Source organism: Pararge aegeria, chromosome 6 (genome assembly GCF_905163445.1).
Source record: "Pararge aegeria chromosome 6, ilParAegt1.1, whole genome shotgun sequence".
Lineage (NCBI taxonomy): Eukaryota > Metazoa > Arthropoda > Insecta > Lepidoptera > Nymphalidae > Pararge > Pararge aegeria.
Genome location: NC_053185.1, coordinates 18,524,121 through 18,542,236, shown reverse-complemented (window position 1 = coordinate 18,542,236; position 18,116 = coordinate 18,524,121). Strand labels below are relative to the sequence as shown.

At 35.8% G+C, this 18,116-nt stretch overlaps 2 protein-coding genes across 2 annotated transcripts; one reads left to right on the top strand and one right to left on the bottom strand.

The window, feature by feature from the left end:
• Positions 1-203: 203 nt before the first annotated feature.
• LOC120624429 (mitochondrial E3 ubiquitin protein ligase 1) lies at positions 204-8,060 on the top strand. The gene is made up of 6 exons (XM_039890962.1): positions 204-466; positions 1,067-1,224; positions 2,009-2,166; positions 3,299-3,569; positions 4,898-5,105; positions 6,446-8,060. The coding sequence occupies exons 1-6, from the start codon at positions 350-352 to the stop codon at positions 6,563-6,565; spliced, it is 1,032 nt and encodes a 343-aa protein (XP_039746896.1). The 5' UTR covers positions 204-349; the 3' UTR covers positions 6,566-8,060.
• Positions 8,061-11,444: 3,384 nt separating this feature from the next.
• LOC120624428 (cytoplasmic tRNA 2-thiolation protein 1) lies at positions 11,445-17,945 on the bottom strand. Its single transcript, XM_039890961.1, has 5 exons — positions 17,734-17,945; positions 17,432-17,654; positions 16,285-16,601; positions 15,791-15,995; positions 11,445-12,270 (listed from the first exon to the last, which is right to left on the bottom strand). The coding sequence occupies exons 1-5, from the start codon at positions 17,779-17,781 to the stop codon at positions 11,531-11,533; spliced, it is 1,533 nt and encodes a 510-aa protein (XP_039746895.1). The 5' UTR covers positions 17,782-17,945; the 3' UTR covers positions 11,445-11,530.
• Between the last annotated feature and the right edge of the window lie 171 nt (positions 17,946-18,116).

Below are 18,116 nucleotides of genomic sequence, written 5' to 3'. Positions count from 1 at the left end.
GTGCAAATCTTTTATATTTTTATATCGATGTCTCAACTGACCATGATTTATTTTCATTATACTAAACTCAAATTATCGAAATCAGATCTGGGGCAGTGCACAAGCGCATTGGAAAGCAAAGGACCATAGACTCCGGTATAGAGCTTCGATGACATCTGTCATTAGATAGACAATTGACTTTGACAAATTATTTTGGTTTTGAGTTTGACAGTAATTTTGCGAACTAAATTATTGTTATTTACCTAAATTGTTAGATAACTTTGTTCAAGTATCAATATAAATTACCCAGGATATTTGAACGACTGTACAAACTATGCATTAAATAGATGGTACTGCGAATTGGTCCACCATGGATTTCTTTTCAGAGATCATCAGCGAAACCGTTATACTCGGCATAGATTCTCTGATATTGGGATTTTGTGTTAAACAGCTGACTAAATGTAAACATATATTGAATGCTTTACAGGTACGTGATCTGAACTCGTAATCCGTGCTTAGAATTATGAATGCGAAAATATGTCGGTGGATTTTTTACTCTTTAACACAGACAGTCAGATAGGAATCGAAAAGGGAGTTCGGGGCATCCGATCTAAGCCTATTTGTCGCATTGTCCTGTTAATATCAGGAACAAGACTTTCTTTTTGACATTCTTGATTCCGCTCCAATGTGGGTTGACTTCGTGAAGGCTGATGGTCTATCTTTGAGGCCTAGGAACGACAAAATAACCTAATTCAGATGCTTACTAAATTTTCTTTGCTGAATACACATTACTTCACCACTATTGATATGACCCGGTCATCAAACCCAGGACCTTGATATATGATATATAGCCCTATGTTCACTACTATTGATTTAAAGTAGAAAGTATGGGGAGTACAAACATTTAAAATTATGCATTAGATTTTATAATGATTCAAAACTCCAGTTCATTTATAATTTGGCTGATTGTTTTATTAAAACATGTATCATGGTTAATTCTGTATAATTCTACTAAGTTGTACATTAACCATGGTGGGCAGTTGTAAAGTACCTTGAAATTTTATCAGATAAAACCCCTTTATTTCAGTCCGCACCAGTATTAGACATAGACTCAACATTAAACAAGGAAATCAATAAATACCCCAGTCATGCAATCCCATATGTGGTGATCCGAGGCCTGGTGAAGCCACTGGGTAATCCTATCACCAGCAACTATAATCAGTCCGTAACAGGAGTAATTCAGAGGTATAGTAATTATTCTGTTATAATCAGCCTAATTAATGCCCCATTTGAGACTCGTAAGAAATCAGTATCAGAGTATCAGATTAAAAAATTCATACAGCAAGCCTGCATAGGCAAGATTTATATTACGTGAGCGACTATTAAATCCGAAGCTATAGGAAAAGTGTACTCTTGTTGTCCCCATGCTACTAGTAACAACTAAAGTTAGGTTAGAAAAGTTGTGTGCGAAAGCATTCTGGCACTCAGTCACCAGGTGACAAGTTGGAACACTGTGGGGTTTTAGTCAGCATAAGAGGTGGCATAACAACAGCACCTCCCTGTGGTGTGGTGGTATATGTGAGGATTTTCCCATGAGTTTGGTTAGAACATAAATTTTGATCCAAGGTTTTTTTGGGATAAATTATAGCTGCAGTTTTCAATATTTATGGGCACATCAATACATTGGTTTACATAGTATTTTCGAAAACCATGTTCAGTAATTATTATATTCATTCATATTTGCTAATAAAAATACTACCTCAATAAAATTGCTTTGTGAATGAATGAAAGAATACACTTTTATCTTATAATATAGTTTCAGAGATATAAATACAGAGCAAGAGAGTACAATTTGGTTTACATTAATTGAATATTTTTTTTAAACTTAAATGAAACTTTAAAATCATTAAGTTTTTGTACAATTGTACATAAATTTGTGTTGCTTCAGAATGGGTTGCATATTAAAGCTACAGTCTCAATTCAATGTCAAAACTTTAATTAATTACTCTTGTTGTTCTTTGTTTTGCAGGCTGACAATAAAAGAGCATGTAATAGCTAGAACATCAGCTGGGTTTTGGTCAGATCAGACTCGCACAATACATGAAGTGTGCAATTCAACTCCATTTGTTCTCAGCAATGGCAAATATAACATTGAAGTTGTAGATGCATTAGCAGCAGAATTGTTAGGTATGTTAAGACTGAATATGCCTCATTCATCATTCATCATTCTTTATTTAAAACTGTCACCTTCATCAATTTCTCCTTTTTGGCCGAGCAATCAATTTTGGCAATCTATTAAATGGGCCCCACGATTATGGAGGGTAGAGGTAAGGAGAGTCATCTTATATGGGAGAAAAGTTGAAAAAGTGTCCAGTTGTATGCGCTAAATAACAGTTCAAAAATCCTCCACAATGGCGCTGGTGGATGCACAGGGTATGGTATGAAAGTAGCAATCATAGATGAATTGAAGTATGCCGAGTTAAAAATTTTAATGTCATTATCGACTAAAGTAGTTAATTATTGAGAATTTCAACAACTTACCTTGTACAAAATATTGTGGTAAATATAACCTTACTTCCTTGTTTATTTTTCAAGCCTACTCTAACAATATTTATATTTGGCGCTTCTTGTAAGAGTTACCTTGATGCAAATGTGGCGCCATCCTAATTTAATACATTTTGACGACACTTTTTCATATACACAGATGATCCTCCTTTCCTCTACCCTCCATACCCACGATACAGGTCGCCTAGTGTGGGGTCCACAGGTTATCAATAATAAGACGCAAATATCAATATTATGTGCATTCAGCTTTACAAATTTAATATGTTAACCAATTCATGTGAAATTGTTTTTTCTTTTTGTGTTGTATTTCTTTTTCTTTCTACTATTGTATTGATATTCTGTGTAACATTTTAGTTTCAATAAATGTTTTTATTTAAAAAAAAAATATATATATATTTTTCACACTAGGCTTTCTACCTTTACTAGCAGTATTATTTATTTATTAATTTTTTACTAGCTGTTGCCCGCGACTTCGACTCGTTTATAATTTTAGTAGGATAGTTAAGAGGGGCCTTTTCCGTATATATCCTTTCCCCGGATATAATTGTCTCCTGCCCATGCTAGCTGTGCAGGTGGAAGTTCCAATTTCGTAAGTTCAGGGTGTTACTAACTTGACAGATGTCTTTCTAGGTGTCAGCAATGTCCGCCCACTTGCTTTGGAAAGCAGATTAAGCCACGAATCTCCGTTATTGTCACATACAAAAGTTGTTATTTCTAAGTGTTTTTGCTTTAAAGGTTTAATTTTTTTTCCTAGATCTGGATGTTATATCAGACAAATTCGAGCCCATGTCGCCGGGTGTCATAGACCACGTGTGGGGCTTTTTCTCTGGGGTGCGACAGCGCGGCCTTCAGACCATGGAGGAGATGTTACGGGACGGCTCCTACATCACCGCTATAGGGGAGTTAAGCGGGACCAGCGCTGGCCTCAAGATCCAGCCGCCCAGGGATGGGTTGCCGCTTTATTTGACGACAGCTACTAAATCTAGTTTATTGAAGAGGCTTGCGAGTTCACGGGATTTCTTGAGGTAATTATGACTCTTTGTAATCACTACTAATATTATAAATGTCAATGTAAGTTTGTTTGTTACACTTTCACGCAAAAACTACTTAACCAATCCTCATGATACTTTGTACACATATTCTTGGAAGTGTTAGAAGTAATATAGAATACTTTTTTTCCCGACATTAAGCTCTGTTCCTTTGGGAGAGGGGATGAGTGTTTGACGATTTTACACCATAACTCCGACAAATAATAACCGATTTCCATAATTATTTTTGTACTATAGAGTTTGGAGATAGAGGACAGAACTCCTCAGCGGACAGCAGCAAACCCCTCATTTAAGGCTAAGCGATACAGAATACTTTAATTTTTTTTAGATCTACAACTAAATTTAATGCCACATCAAAAAACAAAATCAAACGCAGACGAAGTCGCGGGCAACAGCTAGATTTTCATATTTGCTTAGCAATACACCCTGTATGTGTAAAACGGCCGGCAGTAGTATCGTTTGCATTAAAGACAGTTTGATATTACACTGGTTTCATATAATCTTTCATTTTTTTTTATTTAAGCCTTTTCAGCCTTTCACACTTCATTATTAACTAATTCAGAACTATATTTTACAATACCAACCCATTACCGGCCTAGGTTACGGGTTAGGGTAACCCTACTCATTCTGAGAAGGGTCTCAGAATGAGTAGGGTTTAGGCTGGTGGTCTACCACGTTGGCCAAGTGTAGATCAGTAGACTTCAGAAGCCCTCAAGAACGTTATGGAGAACTCTCAGGCATGCAGGTTTCCTCACGATGTTTTCCTTCCCCGTTTAAAGCAAGTGATATTTAAATTACTTAAGTTTAAAAAAATGCATATAACTCCGAAATGTTAGTAGTGCGTGCCGCGGCTCGAACTCGGTCTCCACGATAGGACAGCCGAAGCCTTACCCACTAAGCTATCACCACTTCTAGGCTATCACCGCTACTGTTTAAAATATAACGCAGTATTATATTTATCTGACTGTGTGAATAGAATCTCGTATTGGCTTGTCGATTCAATACGTAATTGTGAGATTGAACTCACATTCCACTCTTTTTCACAGTCAATCAAATCTTTTATTATAAAAAGAATTACTTTATTCTACAAAATTTGTTTTTTTTTTGTGATCTGGCGCAACGGTGAGCCCAGTGAATTTAAGCAGGAGGTACCGGGTTCGATTCCCGGCAGGGACAGTTTGGAAATTTATAATTCAAATTCCACTAATGCACTCTTTTTTACAGTCGATCAAATCTTTTTGTTTTATAAAAAAAAAAACTCAATATTTTTTTAAAGAACTTCCATTTTCCAACTTCCATTGTAGAATCCTCATGGTAGTTTTCGGCACGGTGGCCGCGCTGGCCTCCGGGCGCATAGTGTACAAGTATCTCAAGAAGCGCCGGCGCCGCGAGGCCGAGGATTTGATGAAGAAACAGCTCGCGGCGGGCCGCAGAGAGCGGCGCGCGCACACCAGGGACAAAAACCTCAGCGAAGTGCAGCTGTGTGTCGTGTGCACTGAGAACCCCAAAGAGGTGAGAAGATCTTCAGTATTCAAAAATTACTTATCCAATTTGTTCAACTCGTGTCCCATTCGATCGTAACAACCAGCACGGCCAGTGGCGTGCATAGAGGGTATGCACAGGGTATGAAAATAAAATGTTGAAAATCTCCAGTACGAGTTCTAAATACTTAAGGGTAGGCTTTTAATAACTCTTACAATGCCTATCCTTAAGTTTTTTTTACTCCACAGAATACGAGGTCGCTGCAAAGAACAAAAATGCTATATTCATACATATTTTCAAATAGATTGGTGTCAATTCTTATCAATCAAGATGTTTAAATAGAAAAAGCTTAATTTTGAGAATAAAAAATTGGTTGTCTGTAATCGGTAGTTGAACGTGACAACGTCGTAAGAAAACACTGATGGAATGATTGCATTTTTCAAAAGAAAATTTTAATTTTATTTGTTTGATAGATATTATCGTTGCTATAAACAATTGACACCACATTCACTTTTCACTGCACTTCATCCTTGCCGAAAACATGTAAATGTATTATTGTATAGAAGCTGTCCACGCGGACGCATCGCTCACTCAAGTAGGAGAGAGACAGATGTCGAACGCGGAGGCCGACTGTGCCTCTTTGTCGCTCGTTCCGCGCTCTCGCTTGCACTTCAAGCCTTGAATGGAACGCCTCAGAGCGAGGTAACGCCGCATACGTCATGTTTTTTCGTGCGTGCAGCCGGCTCCATCGAATTATAAGACGTTGTCACGTCAAAAATTACATAGTTACCCATGATATGACGACATTTTTGGCTAATTTCAAACAAAAAATCAAGCATTTTAAGAAAAATCTTGTGCACGGAATAACTAATGACCTTTTAAAAGTCATGCCTGTTTGTAGTGACTTTAACACCCGTTCGAAACTCAGATTCTACAGAGTCGAAGCCGGTAAGAATCTCATCTTACAATTTAACGATTATTGTGAATGAGAGTGGACCTTGTCATTAAGAAATTCATGAATAGCATAGTTAACTCGATGTATTAAATGCGTTTTGATACGTTCTTTAAACTTATGGTAAATCTAATATTAACTTCGATTTCATGTTATTCACACATTCAGCCCCAAAAAGGTTTTCTGCACTTTTCTAAGACGATATGACGATTTTACCGATTTGCGTCCTTTTCTAGTAAGTCGATTGTTTATTTCCACTTTTTTTAAAGAGACTGTAGTAAAACACGCTAGCTGATGCGATACTGATTTATTTATCAATCACGTCCGGTATACACATTTATCAATACATTTAACTTTTTAAACTAATGACCTATAAGGCTAATGTTTTGTTTTACAAAGATTATATTGTTGATTTCAGATAATTCTCCTGCCATGCGGGCACGTTTGTCTCTGCGAGGACTGCTCGGAGAACATCCGGGACAAGTGCCCCATCTGCCGGGAGCGGATAGACTCCCGGGCGCCCGCTTTCATCACGTAGACTGTTACCATACCATTTATTTGCACCCTAAACCCTCTTAAGAAATGTACAGTGATACACTACTATAATATTTTTTCTCCACTAATATACAGCTTACTCTGACATATTGTATATAGGAGTAATATCTAGGTTTACCGAATCGAAAGAACTACAATCGTGTCGGCAGACACTAGGCATTGTCAGTGACAAAGAATATCGTTGTTTATATTCAAAATGAAATTGGTATTTAATTTCAAAAAATAAAACTGCAAAATCTATCGATCCGCCAAAATTATGGCGACACGTCTATATGAACCTAATTTTGTACAGCTTGAACTTCGAAAATATCTGCTTACATCAAATATTTTGCTAGTTTTTTGGTAACCCTTAGTACAGTTTCGCATATAAAACTATACCGTCAAAGTAAAATGAACCTATATCTTTTGGTTGAGAATCACCATTCCTGTACTTCTGATTTTCATTACAAACGTTTTCTAGCCAAGTTTGAGCTTTAATACAATATACCTAAGATCAATTTTACTCTAATGGTCAAGTATTTCGATTCGAAAACGACTTCCATAGCAAGCAAATCTTGTACTAAAAGTATAATACAAAAATCAGTTTCTAGTCGCGTTGGTGCTTCGTTTTTTGTTTAGTTATTACGCGTTGTTGACTTGTTTTGAGTTCCTTTAATTTATTATATCTGTTTGATAGATTTTATAAACTTGAATTGCACTTTAAGAGTAAACTAAACTCGTCCGATGGCGTTAATGTATGTTTTGTAAAGTTGCTAACGCACTTTCCCGACCTACCAGACTGATGCTCGTTTTCACTAAATTTAGGAATCGACTTAATCGGATGCCTAGTGATTTAGGTGAGAAAAAAAAAACATTTTACGAACTCTTATGTGATATATAACGATGTAAGGCGCCGTCTTAAGTTACGACACCGATTCGGCGGATCGTAAGTTTAGAGGACTCGTAAACTGTCAAAAATATATAAATCCGTTTTTTTAATAACCTTAATTCGTTACGAAAAATATGATAATACAAACACAAATTACCTAACTTTGTGTTTGTATTATCATATTGACATGCATCATAGACAAGTTAGGTTTTATGAGTTTTATTTATTTGATTTCATGAGTTGCTTAGTTAAAATCGATTCGTACAAGGTAAATGTATCCTAGGAATCTTCTCTGATTAGGCTTTACTTTTTACGTATTATTCGTAAGTTGGGATTTTGGAATTGTGTGGTGTGACTTTAAGAAGGTGCAGATATTTCGACATAATCCCACCAATAGTTAAAACGATGCTCAAAATCGAATTATGCTATGATATACCTATTAAAGCTGTCAGCGTCGGTTTCTGTATTTATAACTAAAAATGTTTTGTTCTGTTTGTAAGAGAGACGAAAAAGCTATTGAAAAAAATGTTTTCTGTTTATAAGAGATACGAATAAGCTAATGATGTATGGGCGAAAGTTAGATTGAAATAAAACTATTTTAATATTATAATGATTGTATTATTTGCCTGGTCTTATGCAAATTCAATGTTGCTGAACCGTCGTCCAATTGAAAATTTCTTTATTCATGTAGGCCTATCACAGGCACTTATGAAGCGTTCATACATATATGTATATATGAACGTGCTAAAAAAATATAAAGAATGGAAGGCCCAGGTATTAAGATATTCACTATAATACCCACAATGTTCAGGATGGCACTTAGATCTTTCATTAATTAACAGTATTATTGAAGCTAAATACCTAGTTTCTCATATTAAAGTATTCATTTTATAAAAGACATCATTAAAGCCCACCAACCTGCTTTAGAGCAGTGTTGTGGGTCTGTACTCTATAAACCTGACTTCCCAAGGAGTGAAATAAAACAACTAGACTGACTCTAATACTGTATATTAGGCTTCTCTATAATTCATATTACTTGTTACCTTCAAATGACTCTACTATCAGTTCGGAATGCTGTCTTCGGCAGAGAAGACCACTGGCAAGAAACTCTACCGTTGCTCTTTTATTCAATCAATTAAAACAACTTATAAACACAATTACAACATTGTCATATGTAATAACGCTAGGCCCTTTGATACAAGACATATAAGACAGGTCGAACATAACTACTATTATCACTTATAACATCAGGACTTTTGGAACAAGTTGTTTGTATAGAGCAACCTCTGTTAAATAAACTGTCGGTATAAAGTTATGCTAGGGCTCCATATATGATACCTAAATAAACCAAAAGATGATATATACTTATCTGATGCAACATCAGGTACCAACATAGTACCAACAACTTATCTCAACTCCATCACCAATACATACGACTCTTGTTTCGTCACAACAATATTTCCTTAAGTATATCGTTTCCATTATAAATCATCTATTCCCAATTTGTAACGTTCTATCCACAATACTTTACTTAATCTCCTTTTCTCAATTAATTAATTAAAATCCGTGCTAACTTTTCTTTCCCGCCAATCGATCTTGTCAAACTCGCGTCTCCCGCCATAGATCCTATACTTTTATTTGACAGTCTACTAAAGTCCATTATTCTATTTTCAATACATTATCAATGAGTATACAAACTATGATTTGTTGATATATTTAATATAATGATCGGGTTTATCATAGATAAAGTGCTGTAATTCCCTATTTCCTAACAAACGCTTAAATAATTGTAAGGGGATGGTGATAACTTCGTTCGCCAACTTAAACCCAAAGCTACGAGGGTTCCAAACGCGCCCTGGTCTAAGAAGAGCCCACAGCAAACTTAGCCGAGTAATTTTTTTTTGTTATTACCATCTCACAGTGAATTTATATTAAGCTATGAAGCTAGAGCAATTCATACCCAAGCTTTTTTATCGTTTAAATAATTGGATTCAACAATAATACAATTTAATAATATGGAATACTTAAACCAGCCACTTATTTACAACTCAATATCATACAATAGGATAAATGAGGGAAAACGTTTATATATACACAGTTTTCCATACAATAAATAAACAAAAGTGACGTTTGACAGCAGTGATTGCAAGATTTACGCCTGTCGCATTGCTGTCGCGAGATACGTAATCAAGTGACGGATCATAACATTGCAAGAATGCTGCTGATAATTCTGGTTTCAGCGCCCTCACAGGGTTACATTTCAAATGTAAACATTAGATGGACATTCTTTTTTGAAAAAATAATAATTATGTAATTTGTATGACATTGTAATGGACTTGTAACTGAGTAAAAAAACAAATTCCACGGACGCTCTCTGTCACATAAAGAAAGAGAGAGAGATATAAGAGATTCCGATTGGGCAACGTTAGCGAATGCCTCTGTGTATTGTGATCTTTGGACTCCACATAGTCAATTTAATACAAACACGCACACATACAAACACACACACACACCTGCAAAACAAATTTATATATGTATATATAATTTATTATAATAATTATCTTGTATAAGCAAACATATACGCGAGTACAATTACCTACGCGACGCAAACTCACACACGCACTGCAATCATCGGAGACAACAATTTAAGGAGAGCACTGTCGCCTGTAATACAGGTTTTTACCTCAATCAGGGACAGTAGATTTTAAATTGCACCATTACATACACACCAATATAATTTGTGAGGTACGCATTTGTTTGTATAAATATTATAATAACTACTTAACATTATAAAAACTGTATGTATTCTTGTGAATAAACTATTTTATTATTATTATGTATTATAATTTAACACAAGGGATCGGGTTCCGATTTAAGTAGCTGAACGACGGCTTCATGTTCAATTTTTAATTTTTATTCTTTTAAGCATGCTGAGGTAATTTTGTGTGGGTTTACATTAAGACTTATTTTTATTATAAAATCAACCAATTACCGGCCAACTACAGTGCACGGGTCTCCTCCCACAATGAGACGGAGTTAAGGCCGTAGTCCACCACGCTGGCCCAGCACGGATTAGTGGTTTGTATGTTATAGTTTTGATTTATTTTTTGGTAACCTATTGGTGCCATTACAAAATAAATGTTTGGGATAAGTCCGCGATGGATTGGTATGAGGTAACAATATCCGCCACCGCCAGAATAAAACGAGCGACCTGTTGTTTGGTATTCGAATAAAACAGGAGGCCAGGTGCTGGGACTACACATGGCACATCCTACAACCGAACATCTTTCCAGACATTTTCCTGTACACAGGTGTCACAGACAGCTCTATGCAGAGCATGCATGGACGCGGATGAAACACCAAAGTACGTGATGCTGGATTGCACAGGCTTGCCAGACCAACGCAAAATCTACCTGGGATCCCCAGCTACAATAGCGAAAGTCCTCGGCAACCTGGTCGGCCTGCTAGGCTTATGGGACGAGCCCAGTGAGAAAAAGAAGAAACTGTCTTCTTCTTTTTCTCACTGGGCCGTTAGAATATATGCCGGGTTTAAGGAAAGGAACCTCAGGAATTTAAAAGTTCAGGTACCCAAAGTCAGGTAACATACGTTATGTTAGCATATTGGATAGAAGCAGGCGTTACTTTGCGGAAATCCATATTAAATTATGAAAATTAATCTTAATTTGCTATACTACGCGAACAGCAGGAGAATCTGTATGGTGTAATTTATAATTTCTTCAATCCAGATACTCCACACCACATTTGTATACAATGAATAATTATAAAGTCAACATCTCCTGAGGATGCCCCGGTTTCGGAGCGAAACGTGCGTAGAGGGTACATTGCCGAGGATCTGTTTGGTGTGGAGTATACGGGTTGAAGAAATTTTAAATTAGAACATACAGATTCTCCTGCTGTTCGCGGAGTATAGCAAATTTAGCTTTTTCGTAATGTATGTTAGCATGTTGTTACTAATTAAACAAGGTATTCCTTAATTCTATTTTATTCAATATACAAAGATATTATGTACATAATTATTTAGGTTTCACATCATAAATATGAATAATGTACTATGTATCGTCAAAAACCTATATGTAAGGAATCTATCTTTCCGCACGCGCCAGCACACGTCTCGTCTTCCTCTTTTAGTACAATATCATCATTAGTGTGAAGATCGACTTCAAATTCTTCATTATTGACGGGATTACTGATTTCTTTCTCACTCTCCTTCTCTCGTGTTGAATTTATATCATTTGATAAATTATTTGCACTGATTAGATTCTTACTTTCTTCTCCGTTTGGAATTATTGTTTCAACGGAATTGTTTTCTGGTATTCCATATTCCGCTAAAAGCTTTGCGGCTTTTGAATTCGGTTCACTAGTTTCATTTGCTTTATCCTTGCGATTACATATTTTATCACCGCAACAATTTGTTTTTTCATTACTTATGTTTGCATCTCGCTCATTATTACAAGTGTTTGTGTTCTCATCCGTCTTTCCGTCTATTAAATTACTCTGTGCATTTTTGCTTTTGCAAGTGGATCTGCACACTTTGCCTTTAGATATACAATTATTTTTCTTGGATTCATTATTTATTTCATTTATAGCTTCTTCTAGTTTCTCATTCTGTTTTGCATTGTAGTCGTCTAGCATTCTCTTAGCTTTAGAACTTTTGCCGATACCAAGTTTTGGTAGGCCTTTGTTGAGTCCCTCTAGAAGGACACAAGCTTTGCACACTTCTTGAGACGAGACGAACTTACATCTAGAGCATACTCTTTGTGTCGGTAGTGATACTTGTTCTTTCACGGACATTGTTTCACCTGTAAGAAATGAGCAGTTATAATTGGTTGCACCAATACAGCAATCGCCGCAAGAAAGAGAATAAGAAACACTTTATTGCACGTTACAGGAAAAAAAACATTAAGGAGTATACAATAAACAATGTAGACATGCAAAGGCGGCCTTATTGCTGCAAGCAATCTCTTACAGACAACCTTTGTAAAAAGGACTGACAGCAAGAGAACTGGATAGTGCCAAGAGTGTTTTAATATATACATAAATTCCAAAATGTATATGCTTAATACAAATACATAGATAATTGAAATAAATAAACGTAATATATAAATATAAAATATACATAATATATATAAATATATAACATACATAATATACCTGCAATTTAACACATTTAAAAATACCAGAAAGATCCCGGCCTGTAGTTGTTTACATTAAAACTAAGAACTGTTGTTCTATGACTTTTTTTTAATTTCATAGTTTGTGAAATATTAAATTTACAATATATTATACATAGATACTCTACTTGTTACTACTCTGTAATGTAATACCGGCAACAGTGCGCGGACCTCGACTCTATCGTGCGGTCACTGACCCGGCTACGCGACGTAGTATAACCACACGTATTTGGTTTCACAGTGTAATGTCACTTTACAGAAATAACATGTTATAGCTTAATTTGCTATACCCCGCGAACCTGTATGGAGTAATTTATAATTTTTTCAATCCTTATACTCCACACCAAACAGATCTTCGGCAATGTCCCTCTACGCACGTTTATCTCCGAAACCGGAGCATCCTCAGGAGATGTTTACTTTACAATGAGTAATTGTTCATTAACAATTACGCCTGCTTCTATCCAATAGAAATAACATGATTTATTATTTTTTTTGAATGAAATAAATTAATACTGAATCTTGAAAAGTCGTAAAACTAAAATTGGTAATTTTAATGACTAAAGGCCGAGAGTAGTTCTCGTTCTTGTTTCTAGTACGTTTTTAAATCCTGTTTATACGTTGACTGTTGTCATCCGCATTTATTTGTAGCAAACGCGACGAGTGCGTGAACGTAACGCGACGAGTGCGTGAACGTAACGCGACTAGTGCGTGAACTACGACTTAGAGTTGCAAACTGTGTTGATCACATAGCAACACTTCGAAGGGCATGTAAGGAACACGTCCTAAAATTGCCGTCCTGTGTCCTTCAACCTGAGGAGCAGGTGTTAAACCTCCTGTAAATTTTTCTGGTGAGAGGCTTCGGCCGTGGCTAGTTAGTTTAGTGGGATGTCGCGAGGACCAGGTGTTAAACCTCCTGTAAATTTTTCTGGTGAGAGGCTTCGGCCGTGGCTAGTTAGTTTAGTTGGATGTCGCGTGATTATATTGGTATGACTGATTATTATTGGTTTAATAACAAATATCGGATAACAAAGTACAAACAATCTGGAAAATTGTTAATAATGAAACTGGGAAAGCTAAATCTCGCGGCGTAAACTTTGAATTAATTATTAATGATAATAAAGTTACCGCTGACAGTGAGGTTGCAAGTACCTTTGAAAACTTTTGTCAGAGTGTTCCTATTTTGTTGACTGATTCACTTAATTCTTCACCTGCTGCAGCTCAGTTTATTGAGGAACAACGTTAATGAGTGCAAAGTTTTATTTAATTTTAAACATATATTTGCATATGATATAATAAAGAATTTTAAGTTGTTGAAACAGAAAAAAACTGGTGTTTTATGGGTACGTTTATAACATTAAAGACGTTATTGCCCCTTACTTAGCCATACTTTTTAATGAATTTGTTGATAGAGGTACTTTTCCAAATTGAAATGAAACATAGTAAACTTATACCTCTATTTAAATCTGGCAATAAAACGACATTAACAATTACATACCCATTTCAATCTTACCAGCTCTTAGTAAGGTCTTTGAAAAAATTATATTAAATAAACTTTTGAATCACTTCAATGTAAATAACTTACTACATCCGGAGCAGTACGGTTTTACTAAAGGTAGTAGCACTACGGATGCAGGCGCTAAACTTTTAAAACATGTGTAGGATGCCTGTGAACGTTCGCAGAATGCCATTGGTGTTTTTTGTGATCTATCCAAAGCATTCGATTGTGTTGATCATGAAACCTTGCTTCTTAAACTAGCACATTATGGTATCAAAAACGTTGCACTAAATTTGGTTGCCTCTTATCTCAGTGACAGAACCCAAAGGGTTTGCATAAAAGACATTGCAGTCGCAGGGGTCGGCTACGTCAATGTGTGTCCCACAGGGTTCAATCTTGGGTCCGTTTCTATTTTTGGTGTATATAAATGATCTACCATGTCAGTGAAACCTGTGACATTGTACTGTTTGCAGATGATACATCTCTAATTTTTAAAAATGATAGAGGTAGAGACAACTCTGACGATGTAAGCCGTGCTATGTCGCATGTGCCGCACTGGTTTACTGTCAATAATTTACTTTTAAATGCAAAAAAAACTAAGTGTGTGGAATTTATTTCACCAAATGTAAAGAAAGTTAATAAAAATATAATAATAAATGGAGAATCACTAAAAATGGAGGATTCCACATTCGACATTTCTGGGCATGACCTTGGATTGTAAGCTTCAGTGGGGTACCCATATAGATACACTAGCAGGTAAACTAAGCTCGGCTGCCTACGCAGTCAGGAAAATTAGACAGATTACTGACGTAGAAACAGCAAGACTTGTTTACTTGGCGTACTTTCATAGTGTGATGTCTTATTTCCGTCCGGGATCTTATTATGGGGAAAGGTGCTGATATTGAAACTATATTCATATTTTGCAGAAAAGAGCTGTACGGTTAATATATAAACTTAAATCACGTGAATCCCTCCGTGAAAAATTTAAAGAAATAGGTATACTTACGGTAGCCTCACAATATATTTATAACAATGTAGTATTTGTAATACAATATATTAGTCTTTATAAACAAAAAGTGGATATAAACAGTCGACTTACAAGAAATGGTCATAAATAAGTGACATCTGCAAATCGTCTGCGAATGGTGCAGAAGTCATTTGTGGGATTGAGTATACGCTTTTATAATATGATTCCTAAGGTAATTTTGGACCTACCAATGCATAAGTTTAAAGAATGTGTTAAAACACATTTATTACAGCGAGGTTATTATACAATTGATGAGTTTCTTAATGACAAGGTTGCTTGTAAGCATCCGGCTCCGCTTTCTTCTCTCACAAGATAGAAAAATGAATGTTAAAATGTAAAATGTAAATTTTTGATGTTGGAAAAGAGCAACTGCTGAGTTTCTTGCCGGCTTCTTCTCGGTAAAATCTGCCTTCCGAACCGATGGTAGAGTCACTACACACGGACAGACTTGACGTTTCAAAAGTGCTTGTATTAGGTCTACTAAATGAACTGAAATAAATGAATTTTGAATTTTGAATATAACTGTCATGCAATATAACCTCTAACAGGTAAACCCAATACTATCTTAGACTGCATCATCACCAGCAGATTCCATAACCAAAACAAGTAGAAAATAGTGTTCATACCTGAGTAAATAATATCCATGATGCATGTGGGCCTTACTCTCTCCATGTCTTTAAGCAGGGCTCGAGCATGGCCTCTATAAGCGTTCGGAGCAAATACACACTCGGTTGAAAAGTAGACAAGTTTCTTATAGTGTGCGTACATTACTATTTCTTTTTCATAAGTATATTTCAATGGTTTCACTCGAGGGATTGTCCCTTCACTGCCCTGGAAAAAGAAAATTAAAAGCTTTTTAGTAGGTACTTACGATAGGTTTATAAATTCGTATAACGTAAGTTGAAATAGGTATGTGATGATTTAACTCAGATTTAGTGTATATTATATAAAGCTGTGCAGCATGCAGTTAAAAGAGTTAATTTTCTAAGTTATGTGTTTTAGGCAATTAAAATATCACTTCCTTCAATGGTGAAGAAAAACATCGTGAGGAAGCCTGCATGCCTGGGAGTTCTCAAAATAACTGCACCAGTGAGGTTGACAAACAAGACCAAAAACTTACGGTTGATATAGCAGTGCATCTCTTCAACCTTGCAATATCCCCTCTCAGTACATTCATAAGTACAGTCTCCGCAATGTCATCAGCATTATGACCGGTTGCTATACACTTCACATTAAGTAATGCAGCCCCTCTATCCAATGCCTGCCTTCGAAACACTCCACAAAAGGTACAGTTATTCTTTCGTCCAATCTGAGCAACGATTTCGTCCATAGTCCATCCATACAAGTCTTTGTATGATAATATTTTTAGTGGCATCACATAGTCTGCACTGTTCTGCATAACTGTTTCAAGACTGTCATCTCGGTAACCAGTAATACCTGGAAAAAGCAAGTTTGAAAACCAACAACGTTCCAACAACCTTTGGTTTTTGCAGAAAGGTAGTATGTGGGTATACTGGTTGATTCCTATAAAATAACCGCATTGTAAAAACTTATGCATTGCATAAATTATATAATAGGTACTAGCTTTTGATATAACAATCCTCTGTATTTTGCAATGAGCAAAAGGTCAAAAAATCTATGTTGGTCAAAATAAGTTGTATATGTACAATACCTCGAAATACAAGCATTGTACGTATACAACTTAGTACAATACAAGAAATTTATAATATCTATTTATATAAAAGAGAAAGTATGTGGGTATGTTCCATATAGGCTGTGAAACGGCTGGACCGATTTCGATGAAACTTTCAGGGAATCTCCGGATTGACCTGGTGAGTAATCTTGTAAAGTTTGGTGACGATCGGATCACTCCTATTTTTGAACTGTAAAACTGTCAAATACAGCTTTTATTTACTATGATGATATTCTATTATTGGGTGTACATGGGTGTAGATAATGATCTTCACCCGCTCGAGAAGAGAATAGAAGAGAATGAATACGGAGAGAAAAAAAAGATTTAATATAATATGAGACTTAAATTTAAAATTTAATGATGTAAGTTTATTGTTTAAATAAAATAAAGCAAAATCTAGCCTGGCGAGGCGGGCTGGGTACGCTAGTATAATATAAAGAGCAAGGACCAACCATACTGCATTGGAGCAGCATGGTTGGTCCTTGCTCTAAAAACCTCTCTCCTATGAAAGAGGTCTCATATGTAGTGAGATTAATACCTAAGCTATGCATAACAAAGTTTACTTCAACAATACCTTCATCAATCGACAAAAGCATAAGATTCAAGCCATAATCATATCTCTCATTCAGAGTTTTGAGAACATGTGCCAGAACAGTGGAGTCCTTGCCACCTGACGCGGCGACAGCGACGGAATCCCCTCTATTGAACAATTCCCCTCTTGTAATGGTAAAGTGGATCTCCGTTTCAAATGCCCAAAAGAAACATTCTTTGCATAATGCATCACCTGTTTTTGGACGCTGAAATCAGAAAAAAGAAATAATATGAAAATCTAATTATATTTTTGAGTAATAAATAAAAACAGGAGAAAGGATTTACCTTTAAGGATGCATTTTTGCCACATCCAGTTGTACATAATACTGGCATTGTGTTATGGATATTCAATTGACTACTAGGATTATAGAATAATTATTTTTTATTTATATATTTCACACAACCAAAACCTAAACCATATTTACATCATTTGACAGTTTCTAACCTCAAAACTAACTAGTGATTTGTTACAGTAGTATATCACCATTTGCCCAGGAATTAAGTTCAATTCAATTCAATTCTTGTTTATGGCTTTTGTCTGTGCCAACTGGGCACAAGGTACTTCGCCAGTGTCTTGTAGATGAAGAAGGCACGAAGGAGATTGATCGGTGAAACTAATGAAAAGTTAATTTTGAATTTGTACCAAGAAATAGTTGTTATTAGCTAGT

Coding starts and splice junctions, on each gene's coding strand:
- LOC120624429 (XM_039890962.1), top strand. CDS start 350: ATGGATTTCTTTTCAGAGATCATCAGCGAAACCGTTATACTCGGCATA. Junction 1,225..2,008: donor GTAACAGGAGTAATTCAGAG/GTATAGTAATTA, acceptor TTTGTTTTGCAG/GCTGACAATAAAAGAGCATG. Junction 2,167..3,298: donor ATTAGCAGCAGAATTGTTAG/GTATGTTAAGAC, acceptor TTTTTTTCCTAG/ATCTGGATGTTATATCAGAC.
- LOC120624428 (XM_039890961.1), bottom strand. CDS start 17,781: ATGCCAGTATTATGTACAACTGGATGTGGCAAAAATGCATCCTTAAAG. Junction 16,602..17,431: donor GCTTTTGTCGATTGATGAAG/GTATTGTTGAAG, acceptor TGCTTTTTCCAG/GTATTACTGGTTACCGAGAT. Junction 12,271..15,790: donor CATGGATATTATTTACTCAG/GTATGAACACTA, acceptor CATTTCTTACAG/GTGAAACAATGTCCGTGAAA.